This window comes from Acartia tonsa, chromosome 7 (assembly GCF_053477335.1).
Source record: "Acartia tonsa isolate MP-2025a chromosome 7, ASM5347733v1, whole genome shotgun sequence".
Taxonomy (NCBI): domain Eukaryota; kingdom Metazoa; phylum Arthropoda; class Copepoda; order Calanoida; family Acartiidae; genus Acartia; species Acartia tonsa.
The window spans coordinates 4,144,649-4,163,888 of NC_137266.1; the positions used below are offsets into that span (position 1 = coordinate 4,144,649).

At 33.7% G+C, this 19,240-nt stretch overlaps 1 protein-coding gene across 1 annotated transcript; it reads left to right on the forward strand.

Moving 5' to 3' along the window:
• Positions 1-2,098: 2,098 nt before the first annotated feature.
• On the forward strand, positions 2,099-15,073 carry LOC145324110 (short-chain dehydrogenase/reductase family 16C member 6-like). Its single transcript, XM_080166738.1, has 9 exons — positions 2,099-2,144; positions 2,979-3,046; positions 5,371-5,441; positions 6,245-6,316; positions 8,846-8,953; positions 10,071-10,154; positions 12,117-12,245; positions 13,337-13,450; positions 14,926-15,073. The coding sequence occupies exons 1-9, from the start codon at positions 2,099-2,101 to the stop codon at positions 15,071-15,073; spliced, it is 840 nt and encodes a 279-aa protein (XP_080022864.1).
• Positions 15,074-19,240: the final 4,167 nt, after the last annotated feature.

Consider the following 19,240-nt stretch of genomic DNA (forward strand, 5'->3'; position numbering starts at 1 on the left):
TGCATGATGATTCCTATAGGACTTAGGTACGAGTTTGAAAGTTAGAAAGCGGAGCAACTCTATAATCGTTATCAGAAAGTCCGTACGTCCGTTTTAAACATGTTGCTTTTTAACTTTTTTAACATCAAGTTTTTATGTGATGAAATTGTTTGATTCGTCTGATTTTTGGAATACTGATTCCTAGGACAACAAAGTACATTGTTATAAGCGATGCATCTCTATAATCAAGTCCTAAAAATGTAAGTATGTCCTTAAACAATATCCTGTATTTAAGCAGTTTCTCAGCAGATTTACTTACAATTTTGTTTCGATCGACTTTTAAATATTTAAAATTATATTCTGATTATTTAGTTCTGACAAGTGCTAATGTTTGTCCTACCATTTCAGAGCTTCGCTTTTATGGATGTTGTCATCCTTGTTTATATGATTGGATTCAACGAGAATAAAGCCCTGCATTTTAAGTTGATCCTGAGCATATATTGCAAAGTATAAAGATTGTGTAAATAACATATTTTATTATTTGATAAGATAATTTAACTGCTTCTCTTTAATTGACCCTACATTTTTCAATTTATTTTTTTTGTTTTTTGGGGGCGAGTAAATTTTTTATCGGGACGATTTCACATTGGAAGTGTGAAGGTATTCTCCTCTACTTAAACACACCTTATTCGGGGATAGAGGGAGGAGGGGGGGGGGGGATTGCTATTAGAGTCTGTTAGTCGTCTTTACAAGTTTACCTGGATTTTAGACGTATTCTGTGGCCACCGAAATGCAATGGATTCGAAAGATTTTTTCCAAAAAGTTATATTTTTGTGCGGTTATTTTGAAAAATAAGGAATTTCTATAAATTTACCTTTCATAATAGTTAAGGCCTTAAAAGGGTTAACATATTGTTTATTTATAGCCTTTTTGGCGTGTCACTAATTTTAAAATAACTTTTGTGTAAACAGAATTACCTATGGATATGAGTGCCCTTGTTTTTAAACTTGTTTATATCAAGATACAAATTAAGATGACACAGTGATGGATGAATGAACTTGATAAGAAGTTTTAGATGTCAAGCTTTTCTATCTATAATACAAAGTAGAACGATGTCTGTCTGTCCGTCTGTCCGTCTGTCTGTCTGTCTGTCCCTTAAGATCTCGGTAACTACTGAACCGATCGGATTCTACTCTTCAGGGTATAATATACCTATTGGTCCTGTGGTGGTTTTAAGCTATTTTCTTGGGGGGTGGGACACCCCCAACCCCCAAAAAACAAAAAATCCCCCCCCCATTTTTTTTTTTTTTTGCTTAAGATTAGCGAGATCTTTCAGTACAGACACACAGACAAACATCCTGTTACTTTAGTATAAGGATTGTACTACTTTGTGATCAGAATAGATACAATGTATCCACTCCTTATTTCTTACTCCAAATAATCATAAGCTATCAATAACAAGAAAAATCTTTGATTAATTTACAATACCTTCATCCCCCAAAACTTTTAATAGCAAGAACTCTAATAAGGGTAGGGAGAAATAATAGTGTTTTATGGGATTACCAGCGGCTTCGCCCCAAGAGATTTTATCAAACTAATTTTTCATGTTTTAGATTTAAAAATTTTTTTGGGGGGGGATTTTTTTTTGGGGGGGGGGGTTAGGGGTGTCCCACCCCCAAGAAAACCTTCCCGGGACCTATGAGAAACTACCCTGTAAAGGAGAACCCGATCGGTTCAGCTGTTAGAGAGATCCTTTGCTACAAACATACAAACAAACAAACAGACAGATAGACATCGTTCTACTTTGTATTATAGATAGATACAATTTATCCACTTCTCATTTCTTACTCCCAAAAATCAAAGGCTATCAATAACAAGAAAAATCTTTAATTAATTTACAACACCTTCATCCCCCCAAACTTTTCATAGCAAGAACTTTAATAAGGGTAGGGAGAAATGAGAGTGTTTTATGGGATTATAAAAAAGGTGTACACAACAAATAAAAAGAGACAGATTTTAAAGATATTTAATCAACATGCTTTTTTTTTATTTATTTACAACAATTATAGTGAATTATGTTTGTTTTTTAGATTATATTAAAAAGTTAAAGATGCAAAAAATGGACAATGAGAACCAGTCGTTATGGCTGTATCGATATTTAGTTGGTAAGCAATCTTTTTTTTCTAGTAAGGCCTCCAATCCACTTTTTAAAAGCAAAGCTTTTCTATAATTAGGGTCGGTCCGTCCGTACATACGTCCGTCCGTCCGAGATAGATAGAGATTATTCGTTAATTTAGGCATGTTAGAATTGTCCTATTGATTTCAAACTTTGCATGATGATTCCTGTAGTAGTTAGGTACGATTTAGAAAGCGTAGCAACTCTATAATCATTACTAGAATGCCCGTATGTTAATTTTAAACATGTTGATTTTTCTACTTTTTTAACAACAAATTTTTATGTGATCTAATTATCCGTTTGATCTGATTTTTGGTATATTGATTCCTGGAACAACAAAGAACAATGTTATAAGCGAAGCAACTCTATAATCAAGTCCTAAAAATGTAAGTATGTCCATAAACATTATCCTGTATCAAGCAGTTTTTCAACAAATTTACTTACAATTTTGCTTCGACTCTTATACTTTTATATTCTGATTATTCAGTTTAGACACTATACAAATGTTAATGTCAGTTTGTCCTACCATTTCAGTGCTTTGCTTTTATGAATGTTGTCATCCTTGTTCTAAAACGTTTTATATGGGCATACTTTAGGCTATAGAAAAAGTCATGGTTTCAATTCGTGACGTTTGTTTAGAAGTAATTAAAATAGGAGATTAAAGAGAACAATTATCAAAAACACAAGGTCTTTCAGTTAGGGAGGGGGGGGGGGGAGGTGTGTTAAGCGATGTCCCCCCAACAAAGTATATTTAACCCCCCCCCCCAAAAAAAAAGCTTGGACATCCTTGTGTAACTGTACTATCCATATACTCATATTTTAGGTGCAAACTTTCTGATATTTCAACCTTTACTTGGATTTTTCAAAGATGTAATAATTCTTGCGATCAAGGTAAGTTAGTTTTTTAGTGGCTTAGATAAAGAAGTCTTTCAATTGTAACTCTAAGCATAATCTATCTCTTTAAATACCAAATGCATATAAACAAAACTAATATTTCTCACTATTTTTTTTAATTAAGGTCATTTATTATATTATTGAAGAATTGATTTCCACTTTTTCTGCACCAAAGGTAAGATTTATATTTTTAGAACAGCTTTTCTTTAATTAGGTTCTGTCTGCTCTGCATATCCATTAGGATATATAAGTTGGAAAGAATTTTAATGTTATAGGGAGATTTAAAATCTGCATCAAATTTTAAGGATTTTTTTTATAAAAATTTTTTTTTGTATAATTTTTTTATTTAAAAGCGGAAATACAATTTAAGTTCATTGATTTTGACCAATAGGATAGGTGGATTGAAAACTAACTGCCCTCTAATTGGTTGAATGATGTACGGCACTTAAGCTTCTCCTATCAGAGCAAAGATAATTTTCAATCCACAATCACAGATGTCAAAATTAATTAACTTAAATTGTATTTCCGTTTTTAGATAAAGACTTATACAAAAAAAACGAATTTTATAAAAATCCTTAAATTTTTATGCAGATTTCAAATCTCCCTCTAACATTAAAATTCTTTCCAACCTATATGTCTTAATATCCGTCAGTCATAAACTCACACAGATACAAGATTAGAGCAATATAAGGGGAAGGGGTTAAATATCTTTATGTCCCCAACCTGTGCCAACTTTCAATTGGGTCAGCGAAAATCAACAAATAGTGTCGGCAATATTAACACAGCCAAGTCGCCACAAAATGGCAGAAAGCATTTTGCTAGCAGACGAAATGGGTCCCCAACAGGGATATCCATGTAGTTGTCTGGTTATACATCTGTATTTTTAGACTAGCGGATACGCCCCTAGATGCCTCTAATGGCTCTTTAAATGTTTTGTGTTTTAAAAAATAAAACGATACCTTGCAATGTTACGTAGGAGTCTCTATTTGAGGAAAAAAATTTCGATTTATTGGGAGGGTGGTGGTACCCTCCCCCAAAATAGTTATAAACCTTCCCGGGACCTATGAGAAACTACCCTCTTAAGAAGAACCCGATCGGTTCAGCGGTTAGCGAGATCCTTCGGTACACACAGATACACAAACAGACAAACACCCTGTTACTTTAGTAGAAGGATTGATTGAATTAAATTAAGATCTAATGGATATGTATTTTAGGTATCTATACTCATAACATCATAATGACTAATGGGATGATACCCAAGTGTGTGTTAATTTTAGCAATGCAAAATTCTTTATGTTAAACGTTATTCAAACTTGCAAATGTTTTTCTGAACTTGTAACTTTTACCTTCACAAATTGTACATTTCTGGACATAACTGAAGAATTGTCTGGTATAATTTTATTTATTTGAATTATCTTCACTGCTAATATATATTTTTAAAAGCGAAGCTTTTCTATAATTAGGGTCCGTCCGTCCGTAACGTATAGCTTTTTTCGTTAATTTAGGCATGTTAGAATTGTACTATCGATTTCAAACTTTGCATGGTGATTCCTATAGTAGTTAGGTACGAGTTAGAAAGCGTAGCAACTCTATGATCATTACCAGAATGTCCGTACGTCCATTTAAAATATGTTGATTATTTTTACAATTTTAACAACAAATTTGTATGTGACCTAATTATCCGATTGGTCTGATTTTTGGTATACTGATTCCTGGGACAACAAAGTACAATATTATAAGCGAAGCAACTCTATAATCAAGTCCTAAAAATGTAAGTATATCCATAAACATTATCCTGTATCAAGTAGTTTTTCAACAAATTTGCTTACAATTTTGCTCCGTACATTTACATTTTGATTATTAATATTCAGTTCTGACATTATACAAATGTTAATGTCCGTTTGTCCTACCGTTTCAGAGCTTTGCTTTTAAGGATGTTGTCATCCTTGTTTTTATTATTTTTTGCACTTCGGGCAACTATCCCTTTTAGCAATACAATGATATGATATGCAGAAACCCATTTTCCAGTAGGACTTCGAAACCGATTGATATCCGCTGGTTTTAGAACCTGTTCTTAGCCATAATAAAGAATCATGTAAAGCATCCTATTACAGACTATTTTCAACGAATATTAAAATAAAAATCATAAAATTTTAACCAGTTTTTTTAGCCTGGACCATTGGCCCCTCGGGTCTTACAAAACTGGATTACATCTTAAACTTTTTCATTTTAAAATCACCAATTAAAATACGATGCGATGAATAACAATTATTTGCTAAGACAAGAACTGAATGCAAAGATATATTATAATTTTTGTACAGGAGAAAGATTTGCGAGGGGAGGTTGCAGTGATTACTGGCGGCGGACATGGAATTGGTCTAGAAATGGTCAGGTGAGTGACACCTGTCATAGGGGGAGGGGGGAGGGTAGTAGGGGGCATCCTCATGCTAATGGGGGGGGGGATAAAAGATATCCTTATACTAAAGTAACAGGATGTCTGTGTGTTTGTGTGTCTGTATGTCTGTGAGTCTGTACCGAAGGATCTCGCTAACCGCTGAACCGATCGGGTTCTCCTTAACAGGGTACCTTCTCATAGGTCCTGGGAAGGTTTATAACTATTTTCTTGTGGGGGTGGGACACCCCAACCCCCAATAAAATGAAAAATATCCCCCCCCCCAAAAAAAATTATTTTTTTACTTTTTTAAAAGAAATCTAAAATAAGAAATTGGTTTATCAAATTCGACTCCCCCCTCCTCAAGTGCTCCTAGAGGCCTCTAGGGGCGTAGCCGCTAGTATAGTATAAACAGATAACTACCTCCCTCCCTTTTCCAATGGCCTTTCTCGTCTGCTACTTGACTGTGTTTATATAAACGACACCATTGGTTGATTTTCAATGACCCAATTGACAGACGGCAAAAAGACACTGCGATGGGGAGAGATTAGGGATGTTGTGGCATATTTCAATTTCTCATTTTATATAGGTTATTCCATTCTATTATTTGAAGTAGTACCTAAGGTTTTTTGTCTGAAGCTTAAGGTCTCAAAAACTACTGAACTGATTGGGGATATTTTATTTTAAGATTTAAGTCTTTGGATGGTTTATAGCTATTTTTTTTCAGTCCCCCCCATTTCCCTAGTAGCCGCTAGCTGTTTTATAAAATGTAATAATATAAATGCCTTCTTTATTTATTTCAGGCAGCTAACAGATATGGGAGTGAAGATAGCTGTTTGGGACATAAACATTGTTTCCGCCAGAGCAGCTGTAAGGTAAATTGTATTCATTCGAATCCGGTGGATAGGAACCGGTTTTCATCCATACGAAAAAACTATGTCTAGCATCGTATTATATCCAGCTTTCTACGAATACAAAAATTAATTGTACATTCTATATCCGCGGAAAGCTGTTTATAATACGGTGCAAGAAATAACTATTCCAGTATGGCTTCGAAACCAATTGATATCCGCTGAATTAGATTCTCAATCATACTGAAAAATTATGTATCGTATCATATTATATCCAGTTTTCTGCGAATATAAAAATGTACAAATATAATAATAAAACCAGTTTTGTTAGACCATGTCTTCGGTATTTCGGGACTAACAAAATAATTTTATTTTTAATCTTATAATTTTACATTTTTATATCGGCGGAGAGCTGTTTATAAAACGGTGCGATAAATGATATTAAAATCAGGATTCCTAGGATAAGACACTGGTCGTGAAATTTAAGAGTTTTTGAATAATTGTTGCACATTAAGATTAGGATTAAATTAAAGTCTGGTATAGTTCTATCACAAACAGATTTCGATTATATTTGATTGACATCCCATGATGTTAATATCTTAGTATATGCCTTACTTTCATTTGTTTTGGAAGTCTAAATCAATAATAATATCGTCTTACATTTTTAGAATTGTTTGTGGTCACATTTATGATGCTACAGATTGTAATTCTTTCTTAAACAAGGATGACAACATCCATAAAAGCGAAGCACTGAAACGGTAGGACAAACGGACATTAACACTTGTATAGTGTCTGAACTGAATAATCAGAATATAAAAGTATAATAGTCGAAGCAAATTGTATGTAAATTTGTTGAAATACTGCTTGATACAGGATAATGTTTATGGACATACTTACATTCTTAGGACTTGATTATAGAGTTGCTTCGCTTATAATATTGTTTTTTTTTGTTGTCCCAGGAATATATATATTAAAAATCAGATCAATCGGATATTTAGATCACAAAAAAATTTGTTGTTAAAAAAGTAGAAAAATCAACATGTTAAAAATGGACGGACGGACATTCTGGTAATGATTATAGAGTTGCTACGCTTTCTAAATCGTACCTAACTACTAGAGGAATCATCATGCAAAGTTTGAAATTGATAGGTCAATTCTAACATGCCTAAATTAACGAATAAAAGCTATCTATCTCGGACGGACGGACCGACCCTAATTATAGAAAAGCTTCGCTTTTAATAATTATAAAATGTTTTTAGTGAGATTACTGAGAAGAAAGGACTTGGTATTGCAATTCAATGCGATGTTTCAGATAAGTAAGTAATGTATCCTATTATAAAAGTAACAGGATCATTGCCTGAATGTGTCTGTGTGTTAGTGTCTGTCTATAAAAAAGGATCTCGCTAACCGCTGATCCGAAATGGTTCTTAAATGCCCCTAACAATACATACCGTTAAACCAACAGTACATGAAAAGGCAATAAGTGCAATAAAGTTACGAATTATGATTTAGAATTTTGTTAACTCTTTAAATGCAGTTATTCGGAAGATTGGTGGATATTTTTAGTAGCACACATACCCTTTGTCTGGTGAAAAAGTTAGATTTATTACTATGATAAATAGTCGATTTTTTTGTGTTGGTGTATTTTAAAACCTAAGAAGAAATACATAAATCAATCTGTATTACACTTTCATTTTATATAGGAAATTAATGAGGTTTTTTTGTCTGAAGCTTAAGATCTTAGAAATTACTGAAGTAGGTATTTGGGTACTCTTTTTAAGGCAAGCTTCATATAGGTCAAATTTAGTATTTGGATAGTTTTAGCTATATTCATAGACCCTAGATCCTAAGTGCGTAGTATTTTACAAAGTTTTAGTGTTACTTTATTTTGCCCAATGGATTTAATTGCACTTGTTGAAAGTAATATTAAGAGTTAAGACTCTAGGGGCTAGGTGTCGCTTCGTGAACTAGACCTCCACGCACCTTGAAACATACATGCAATATTTATGATTGCGTTGTAAAGCGTCCATTCACCCATCAGACAACCAACTCTCTGAGATCCCAACTGTGCATGGTAGCGAGTTGCGCCTGTTTTGGGCCAAGGCATTCCCCCCACTCTAACTATTTACGTCGCGCATCTGACATAGTAGCAGTGGGAACCATTTTCAACGTCTTTAGTCATGACGCGGTGTCGGACCGAGATTCGAACCTATCACCTTCCCGACGACGAGCGGATGCGCTACGTGTTGAGCCACGGTCGCGGGTTTGTTGAAAGTAATATAGATGAAACATAATAATACTGGACATAACTAGTATTAATTGCAATCTTCAACAATGCAACAATTGCAATGCAGATAAATTGTCTTGGGAACAAACGGTACAGATGAATCAATTTTATAATTTTTAAATACGTTCAGCCGTTTGGCAGCTAGCAGCCTTTAAAATTCATAGATTTTTGGAAATATTGCTTACTAGCAATATTTTACCGTGAACTGCAGTAGATCTATACTTATACATTTATTGGCAAGCTACTAGAAATCATATTTGCTGCAGGGATAGCGTGGAACGTGCAGTAGCCAAGACAAGAGCAGAGTTGGGAGAAGTTACGCTGCTGATAAACAATGCTGGAATTATGCCCTGCAAATTATTGTTGAACCATAGGTAATTTCAGTGGCGTTCAGAGGATTTCGTCTTTTGAACTTTTTGATACCCGCTTTAAACCAAATCCAAATGGGGGTATTGCATGGGGGTGTGTGAGATTTAGGGTAGTGTATTACAGACAACAACGGTTGCAGCTTACCATGCATAGATGGTGGGGTTTAGAATTAATTTACATTTCATTGTCCCTTCCCTGAATCCAGGGAGGGAGAAGACGTTGGATTGTTAATTTCATTTTTACCCAAAGTTTTATGATAACTTTTTCTCATAAATTGGCTTTGAAACTTTGGGTAAGCTTAATTGATTTTGACTAGTAGGTTCATCAAGTTGATGCCCCAACGATTCAACTAATAGTTTTGATCTGTATAGAAGCAAACATTTTGTCCATCATGATTGGGATGGGGATGTACATCAGTTTAATTGCAGGGAGTAAGGGAGGGGAAAATGGATCGAATATTCAATTTTTAGGAGTCTTAGACTTTGGGTACTGACTTAAAGGGAATGTGCAAGAATTTAGTAGTTTCTATCTGAAATTGGGTACTAGTGCACAGAATGCCGCTAACTTGTTTGTTAGTTTTGAAAATTACAGACAAGTATCAATAAACTTAATTTGTTAAATGTGGCTGGTTTTAACATTTTTTTCTCTCCAGAAAATATCATTTCATAGATAAAAACTTTACTGTGATATTTGTTTAATAAGCAATCTAAGAATCCAATTATATTTTGGGTTATGGGGCTATGGGTTGAATGGGTTCCAGGGAGATTTTTCTAGTTATTAATTACATAATGGTTACGTCAGTCTGATGTGCTTGTAATATAATTTTCAAATGAATGCTTTTTTCTTGGAACTTTCTTCTTATTTTATTGTTTTCTGTATTGTATTAACTCTCCTTTTAAAATTTCCTCCATATTATCTGGATTAATCTGGATTTCATAGTCTTTCAGCAAATACTCTTATATTGAATTAATTGTCCATTGTCCCCTCCCTTACTCCCTGGTTTAATTGTCTCTAACAAAAGTTCCTACTATGTTTTAAGGGAAAATGGATTCTAAACCATAATAGAAATCTGCTTTAAATTTTATTCTAAATAATGACGACATTTTGATTCTATATTTTTAGTGCTGGAGACGTTGAGAAAATTTTCAAAGTGAATGTGTACTCCAACTATTGGACAATCTTTGAGTTTCTTCCCAGAATGTTAAGGTATGCGTCTAATGCCGCGCTATTTTATTTCAGTAAGTAGCGCAGCATTAACCTTATATGTATGTGCAAAAGTTTAGGATAATGGAAAGAAAACGAAGTAGCGGGTGTCAACGTATTTTTACATTTGCTTTTGACAGATTATGTTAGGTTAGGTTAGAAAAATGTTAATGATTGACCCGCGGGGTTAGGAAATTGGCCCTACAGGGTTAGAGCACCCAACAGGAGCTAGAAATAGGAGAAAGGAACTGTAAAAATATGACGAAACCCATTACTTCGTTTTCTTTTCATGATTTAAATAATTATTTATACAAAACAGCTACAATCCCACTCAAAGTATTCTTAACAAACCCTTTAATTTAATCTGTTGTATTCATTGCTAACCTTATACAGTTAGGGAGTTGAATCCATTTTTATAGAAGCAGAAATATAATCTATGATTATGGTTTGGACCCTCTAAAACTGTAATCTACCCTTCCACTTTCCCCTCTCTTGGTGAAGATATCTTCAACGCCGATACGATTTTTGAAATATAAGATTCCACTTTTGTCTCTCTTGTTAAAGATATCTTGACCAAGAGAGGCAAAAGTGGAATCTTAAATTTCAAAAATCATATCGGCGTTGAAGATATCTTCACCAAGAGAGGGGAAAGTGGAATCTTACATTTCAAAAATCGTATCGGCGTTGAAGATATCTTTACCAAGAGAGGGGAAATTAGAATCTTACATTTCAAAAATCGTATCGGCGTTGAAGATATCTTCACCAAGAGAGGGGAAAGTGGAAAGGTAGATTACAGTTTTAGAGGGTCCAAACCATAATCATAGATTATATTTCTGCTTCTATAAAAATGGATTCAACTCCCTAACTGTTATAAGTGATATTTATTTATGGATAAGTTTTGTTTATTTATAGTTTCAACTTTGACTTGTACATAAAGATTTTTTGAAATCTTTTGTTGTTGAATATCAATAGCATTTGAATTTTTTCCTCCTTAAAATATTTTTTGTAAATATTTCTGATAGAGAAAAAACTGAACATAGAACAGATTATAGTTGTATTTTTAGTAGCACAACTACTCTTCAAATAACTGGGGTCTGTTAGCATGGCAGTCATGTATGATTGCAAAGGGGACTATGCAGCAGGGATTCTCAATATTTTCTTGATGTATATACTAGGTTATGTTTGTCTTGATATATATAGTTATATCGACTACAAAAATTAAGTTTCACCATGGCCTGGTTTTCTATGAATAAAACTTTGAAATGATAAGGATTAAATAATTAATTTAATTACGAAAGCACACTATTAAAACTGTTTTCAATATTACCATCCCTTTTACTAAATTAACATTGTTCATTGAAAAAGTTTACTTTTGTTTCATAGCAGTTTGAACTCAACAAAACATTTGATGATATTTGGTTTAAAAATGCCCAACATATAAAGGTTTCTTCATCTAAAACCATGGTGAAACTTATTTTTTTAAACTGATATAACGATATTAAACATAACCCTTGTATATTTACAAAAAAAACTTTAGAATCACTGCTGGAAGGTGCTTAAAATCACTTGCTCTTGTTCGTGCATTGTCCCTTTCGATAAGGTTAATATTTACGTAGCAGTAGGGTGTGTGTGTATGTCTGTCTGTATAAAACCGCTTTTCAGCAGATAAAAGTAAAAAAAAGTTTCTCGACGTCTACAATTATAGTTAAGTTTACTGTATTTCATTTTCATTCAAGTTTTGTTCAGCTTGGAAATCATTTATATTATATTATTTATGTATTAAAGACAATTATTTTCCGCGAATATTAAGATAAAAAACATATTATTTTTTTACTTTTTGACAACATAACTGGTTTTAATCTTAAAATCTTTCATTTTAATATCCGCGGAAACCTGTCTGTAACATAATGTGATAAATAAGTATTTATACTTTATCTTTTATTCCCATCTTTTATTTTTCTTCAGTTTGAACCGTGGCCACATAGTTTGTATGTCCTCCATTGCTGGCATAACTGGAACCCCAAACCTGGTACCTTACTGTTCCAGCAAGTTTGCCCTCAAAGGTCTCATGGATGGTTTAGCTCAGGAACTTAGGTAACCTTGTTAAACGATCAATTATATGTAGATTTTTTAAAGATTGAAAATATGGCGAAAATAGTTAATACAATCAACGATTTAATATGTTTTTTTGTCAACTTATGTGGTAGGGGTGAAGCAGTTCAACCCTACTGAGCGAGTCCGGTCAAAAGAGCCCCTAGCCTTAAGGATTCTATCAATAAAGAACTACAAGTAGTTACAGTTTGAATGTTTTATTTTGAACTGAATATACACAACAAGATAATGGCTTTATATACAAACAGATTACAATACTGGGTTAGGTAGAAAATGGGTGTGGAGAAGATGGGGGAGCCTCAGCCAGGTGAATAGTAGATGGGTAGGCTCCGGTAGGGGGTAAGGTAGACGTCCCCCGGAAAAGGGTAGGTTACTGGAACATGCAGGGGGAGGGGCAACTCCCTCCCCATATCAGCGGGTGATAAGTTTGACCGTTTTCTTTGATGGTCAAACAATGGCAGAATGGGTTGGCTAGAATTGTGATAAGGAGGGGATTAACATCTGGGTGTTATCGGCAGTCTCGGATCGTAGTATGCTCTAGGAAATGACAGTCCGTCTGTCCGACTACCACACTAACACCAAATATCAAATGTATCCCTTTTTTGTTCATTAACAGGAGATGTTAAAAAAAACGTGACAAAAACAAAATGTGATCTTTTGAGTATCAATTGTTATTTACCTTTACTTTACATGCGGTTTAGGTCCCATCAGACAGCATATCAAGTTATAATTTGGTTGAAGGTAGAGCTTATGCTGGTCCCTAGTAGCTTTACAAAAGTGTCTAGTCATACTCCATGACTGCATTGCATAGGGTTCCAGGTCAAACCAACAACGAAATTAATTCGGAAAAAAAATCACGAAACCTATAAGTAATTTCAGCTGTCGTTGGGGGCAGATGTAGAATTGACGAATTCTACATCTGCCCCCCAAATATTATTTTAGATTTATTTCGCTTGTTGTTTATACCTTAACTTTAGGAAATATAGCTAAACTTACACAACTTTCAATTTTAATTATTTGATTATAGGGGTGTATTTTTTAAAAGAAAACCATGAGTTCTATTTATTTTGTAGATTGCAGTATCCTGATAGTAAAGTAAAGACAACTACAATCCATCCCTTCACTGTGGACACAGGACTGGCACAGAAGCCTCGCACCAGGTTCAACTGGCTTATCCCAATTACCAGGTATCATTTTTTTTTCCAGAGACTGGTTTTTGAAAGATGAATGCCGCGTTTTTTCAATTCGCGAAATTTAAACAGAGTATACAACTATTTATTTAATAATTTCGCTTTTGTTAGTACGGCCTTCATAGAAGAAAAACAAATTATCTACAATCCATTTTTGCTGCATATTTATTAATGCATCTTTTTAGAGCTGTATTAGACAATACAAATGGCTAAAATAATAATTTTAAAATTTTGAATTCTTAAGTTGTATACTCCGTTGAAATCCTATCGTCTTCGTTCAATCAATCAATGTCTAAAAAATGTCAAAAAAAACGCGGCATTCATCTTTCAAAAACTCATCTCAGGTTTATTTCGAAGATTTTCTAATAATATGGAATGGTAATCAGTATTAGGAGTTTGTGTTATGATTTAATATAAATAAACAGATCAAATAGGTTTGTGTGTCTTCTACAGTCATCATTCTTTTATGTAATTTGATCTTTTTAAAAGCAAAGTTTCTCTATAATTAGGGTCGTTCCGCCCGTACGTAACAGATAGCATTTTTCGTTAATTTACGCATGTTAGAATTCTCCTATCGATTTTAAACTTTGCATGATGATTCCTGTAGGTTTTATTAACCGAAATTTTCTATGCCTGGTCCGAATAGAGTCCCAAGGCAACTTTCCTGTGCACGCCACTAAAGCAAAAAGAAAAAATTGGAATTCCGTTTTTGTCATAATAAAGCTTCCCTGAAATTTTCAGCTCGATACATCCAAAAAAAGGGAGCTCGTCACGAATGGGTTAAAATACTTATATTAATGTAAAAATATTTAGGTGTATTTTTGTCATCAAAACTGTGAATTTGACGTCCTCATTGAATTTTATGGGTGTGAAAATGACAGTAAAACTGTGTTTATGACAGTAGTAAGGGTGTAATTTTTGACAGTGGAAAAAAAATATTGCCAAAAATACAGCTATAAACGAAATTTACCAAAACACCCACTTTTTGCCAGTGGTTAAAGTGGCAGCACCCCTTTGGGTTATTATAATTTTAAGCGCTGTTACTTTATCTATAGGCTTTTTTAAAGAAAAAATATTTGTCAATATAATTAAGGAGCGTTAAATCTTTGATTAAAGCAAGGACGTCCAAAAATTTACCCCTCCCAAAAACAAATTGTCCCTTCCCCCCTTAAAAAAATTTTACGCCCCCCCCCCCCTTTAAAATAAAAAAGCTTGGACGCCCCTGGATGAAAGTATTGACAAACCACCTGACAATCCTATTATATTGACTTATATGCTTTATTATTTGCCTTTTTTGTTGTAGCACATATACCAACAACAATGGTAAGTTTCTCTCACACAAAAAAATGGGATAACTTAGCTGAATTTTAGTATCAGCAAAAAAAACTATTTAATGCGTTCAAAGGGTTTTGTTCAGGCGAAAGGCGTCAGTTTTTTTTTTTTTTTAACTAATCTTATTTTATTATTTTCAGTCCTGAATCCGCAGCCGCCCAAACAATCCGCGCTATCCGCAGAGAGTATGAGTATGCATTTATCCCTCAAATTCTGTGTCCGCTGTTTGCCCTCGGAAAACTACTTCCCAGAAAGGTAAAAAAATGGATTAACTGCAGTTCACGGTAAAATATTCCTGGTGACGAATATTTCCGAAAATCTATGAATTTTAAAGGCTGCTAGCTGCCAAATGACTGAACGTACAAATCATACCCGCACACCATTTAAGCGGCATAAGAAGGCCTACAAATAATCTAGAATAGCCAAGATCCAATTATGCACAGGGAAAGCTTCACTGAAGAAAATCGCGCAAAATAGGTCTTTTATGGAAGTTGTCATCCTTTTTATAATGATATCTTATAAATGCTATTTTAACGGAGTCATATATTTAATAAAATAAAAACTTAAAAGTAAAACAACATTTTATCTTAAATTTTTATTTTCTTTTACTCAGAGTTTCATGCTTTTGCAATCATCAGAAAGAAACTATTTTTTTTCATTAAAAATAAATACGTAGATTTTTTACAAATGTTTTAGAGGATTTAAAAAAAAATTTTATTACAAAATATAAAAAAGAACTATGTTAAACAGCTACAGTCTTGCCAAAAGATGATTTCTTCTATGAATACATTTAGAGAAAATTTCATGCCGCTTGTTGATAGATGAGTTTTTGTCAGAATTGAGAATTGAAACTTTCTCCATTAAGCAAAGCTGACACTTGTTAGATCCAGGATCAAAAGTAGGTTGCAAAGAAACAATATCCCATTTAATATTGTAAGGTTTTTGTTCTTCTTTCAAATTCCAAATAAAACCAGAAAGCCGTGTACTTTTTTGAAGATGGAGAAGGTTGAATGAAGATTTGTGATTATTGTATCTTGTATTGAATGTTGTAGATGCTTGACCAATATAGGTTGATGATGTCTGGTCAGATTCTACAGTAGCTTTGTAGATTAAGGATTCATTAAGACATTTACCATCTAGCGGACACACTGTTCCTTTCCTGCAATTACATCCAGCTTCAGTCAGGTTGTTAGATTGACCCAGGATCTTTTTGTTGTGGCTGGAGATCACACTGGACATGTTAGGCATACAGCTGTAAGATATCTTGATGGTATTTCTATTAAAGTATTTTTTCATTTCTCTATTGTTTGAAAAGTGTTTATCTACGAGCTTCAAAAATTCTTTACCAATGTTAGTAGCCAATGCTGAATTGTAGGGAGGACAAAACCAATGAACTTTTCTGCTCCTTTGCCGTCTATTTTCATTTCCTTGTTGAGCATTATTGTTTTGATAGTTGAGAGTTTTATTGTAGCTTGATGCCTTGAGTGCGTCTTCATACTGTTGTTTTTCAGAATTGAAAAGCTCTTCATTACTGGAAAGATCAACCAACCGTTTTTCAACCATTGTAGGCAGGTCTTTCTTGGTAGATGGTGGATGGCAAGACTTGATGTTAATGTAGTTAGGTTTGTCGTTCAGTTTTCTGTAGGGTTTAAAGTTGCCCGATTCCAGATCCAGGTTGACATCTAAGAAATTTAAGGTTTTAATGTTTGTAGTTACTGTGATTTTTAAGCCTTCTTGTCCGAAAATGTTGATAACTTGTTTTCTGATTCTGTCTATTTGTGGCCCAGATACCGATAAGACTGCCAACCCATCATCTCTGTATAAACCAACATTATCTTGAGGGAACACTGCTTCTAGCTTGTTAAGAAGGTACAGCCTAACTAGATCTGACACTTCAGCTGAGTCATATCCACCCATAGGAACATCAAACTTGTCGCCAGTTTTCTTTACCCAAGGTTCATTATCTGAAAACAGGAATGTTTTTCTGGAGTGAAAAATTATTTGTTTATCTTGATCAGAAATGTTAACAAATTGGGACCCAAAAACTATAGCTTTGTTAAGAAGGCTTTCCGTGATGCTAGGATAAAAACTTTCAATATCGAACTGGAAGAATTTGAGGGTATTCTTGTTCTGTAAATTGTTGAACCAATCAAGAGTGTCTTTTGTGCTTCTCCACTGGTTAGAGTTGGTACTTGATCTTATGCATTTATTTATATTGTCTAATATTTGTTTTGAAATCATACCAATTTTTGTTTTAGCTGGATTGATCAATCTGCATTCTACACGTCCAGGAAATAAAAACTGTAGATTTGAATGAACTGAACACTCAACAATTTATCAAACACAACATTTTTGTTACATAAAGTGTTGCTTATCACCTCCCACACACAATTTTGTTATAGTTTTATCTTAAACTATCAGCTACGCCCCTCGAATTTTAACAAAAATATAAAACTAAAAATTTAGTTTTGGGAAGCGGAAATTTTTAAACTTTTCTTGATAGGGTGGATTTCCCCTTGTCCAAGTTTTAAACCTTCCCTGGACCTATAGGGAACTTCCAGGTTCCAGGTCACAGTTCAGAAAGGTTCTGATATAAGAAAATTTATTGAAATCAATATCAATAGGGTTAGAGAGTTTGTTTTAGATGATTTTGACCCCTCTAATCACAAACAACTAGTTCATTGTAACTGATGTATTTGTTTGATAGCAAAAACTCCAGTAGGAACAACTAATAAAATGAAGAGTGAGTCATTACAAGGCAGGTAAACCTAAAACATATATACCAAGTCTACAAGTTCTTGAGCCAGTCAAGTGTTGTCAATGATGTGTTATAGTTGAAACCATCTACAACCTTGTTGTTTAACAGCAGAATAAAAAATATTGGTGTAATTTTGGAAGATCAAAGGGTGTTAGAAATTATGACTTCTTGTGTAGTTAGAGATAATCTTAAAACTGCAAGGTAGAAAAATATCAGGTTAGCAACACAGTGTACTACTAACTTTATCAATACAAAAACAACAGGAACTGTAAAAGCTTTGTTTAGTGATAAACTAATACCACCCAAGGAACTTAAGAGGATGATACAGTTGAATAATATCTACTTAAATCAAGTAAAAAAGCAAAGCTTTATTATAAGAACTATGCAAGAAATAAATCTATTGAACCTAAAACTTTAAATGCATTAGTTAAAATCATTGGACAGATCATTGCAGCCTTTTAAAATCTCAAGTTGTAGAACTTGAGGGTCATAAGAAAACAATTATCAAAAGAAGTATTAATTGTGGCTATGATGTAAATGGTATAATAGAACATATAGAAGTAACAAGGAGTTATTCATCTGATTATACATTGAGATCAGAAGTTGGTATTAATAAAAAAGATACTTTTTAAAGGTTTGCTTAAACTTAGATAAAGTAGACAATGACAGGGATGTCATAAGAGATCACTTGATCATTATCAATATGAAAACTAACTAATCATGTGTGTCATAACACAGGGATCTAAAGGGATAAGACAATGGCCGATAAATTGATGTACATCCCCAATAATAATACAAAAAATTATCCATTCTATAGATTTAAATTAGTGTTGAAACATTTGAACACTAAACTTGAAACAACCAATCAAAAAGTCTCTAAAGTTATTAAGTCAAGAAATAAGAAAGTAATAACAGCCCATTGTCCTCTCGTTCTCTGGTCATAACATACAACTCTAGGCATGTCTAAAACATTATGACCCTTAAAAGGAAAATAAGTCCACTGTTAACCAACTATTTTTAGGCATGAGGGTCACATAATGTATAATAACATAAAACATTACCTATAGAAATTTAAATTGCACTTTAAATTTTTATTTCTGTCTGAATTTTAGTATCATTAAATGAAAATAAAATGACTAATAGCATAAATTTAGTATGAATGATTGACTGTTTTTTTTCACATATATCACAATAATGTGTTTTTGGCTTTTTCTCGGGGGTAAATTTTGGGGGGGGTAAACAAATTTTACCCCTGCCAACAGATTTCAGGGGGGGTAATTACCCCCCCCCCCAAGAAAATTTTACCCCCGGGGTAAAAATTTTGGGGGGGTAAAAATAATTTGCGGCGCGCTTCGCGCGCCATTTTACCCCCCCCAAAACCGAATTACCCCCCCCTTAAAAAATTTTACCCCCCCCAAAATAAAAAGCTTGGACGCCCCTGTTCATTGGGGGTGTTTTAGGAGCAGTTAGTCTTATGCCTGGGAAATTTTTTTTCTCTTACTGTCGCTTCGAGTGAACTGTGAGGTAAGATCTTCTTAGGATCCAGGAACCTTTAAACACTGAAAGAAATATAAAATAATTTTTTTAGATCTTGGCTAATCTGCCGCTTCTTCCCTCTTCAAATACAGAGCACCTAGATGCTAGGGGTGTAGCAGCTAGTATTTAATAATTTTAGAATTTCGATATAACATTCTCTT

Excerpts from the sequence above, each read along its gene's own strand:
- LOC145324110 (XM_080166738.1), top strand. The coding sequence starts at position 2,099 with ATGGACAATGAGAACCAGTCGTTATGGCTGTATCGATATTTAGTTG. Across the intron at positions 10,155-12,116 it reads TTTCTTCCCAGAATGTTAAG|TTTGAACCGTGGCCACATAG; the intron begins GTATGCGTCTAA and ends ATTTTTCTTCAG. Across the intron at positions 12,246-13,336 it reads GGTTTAGCTCAGGAACTTAG|ATTGCAGTATCCTGATAGTA; the intron begins GTAACCTTGTTA and ends TTTATTTTGTAG.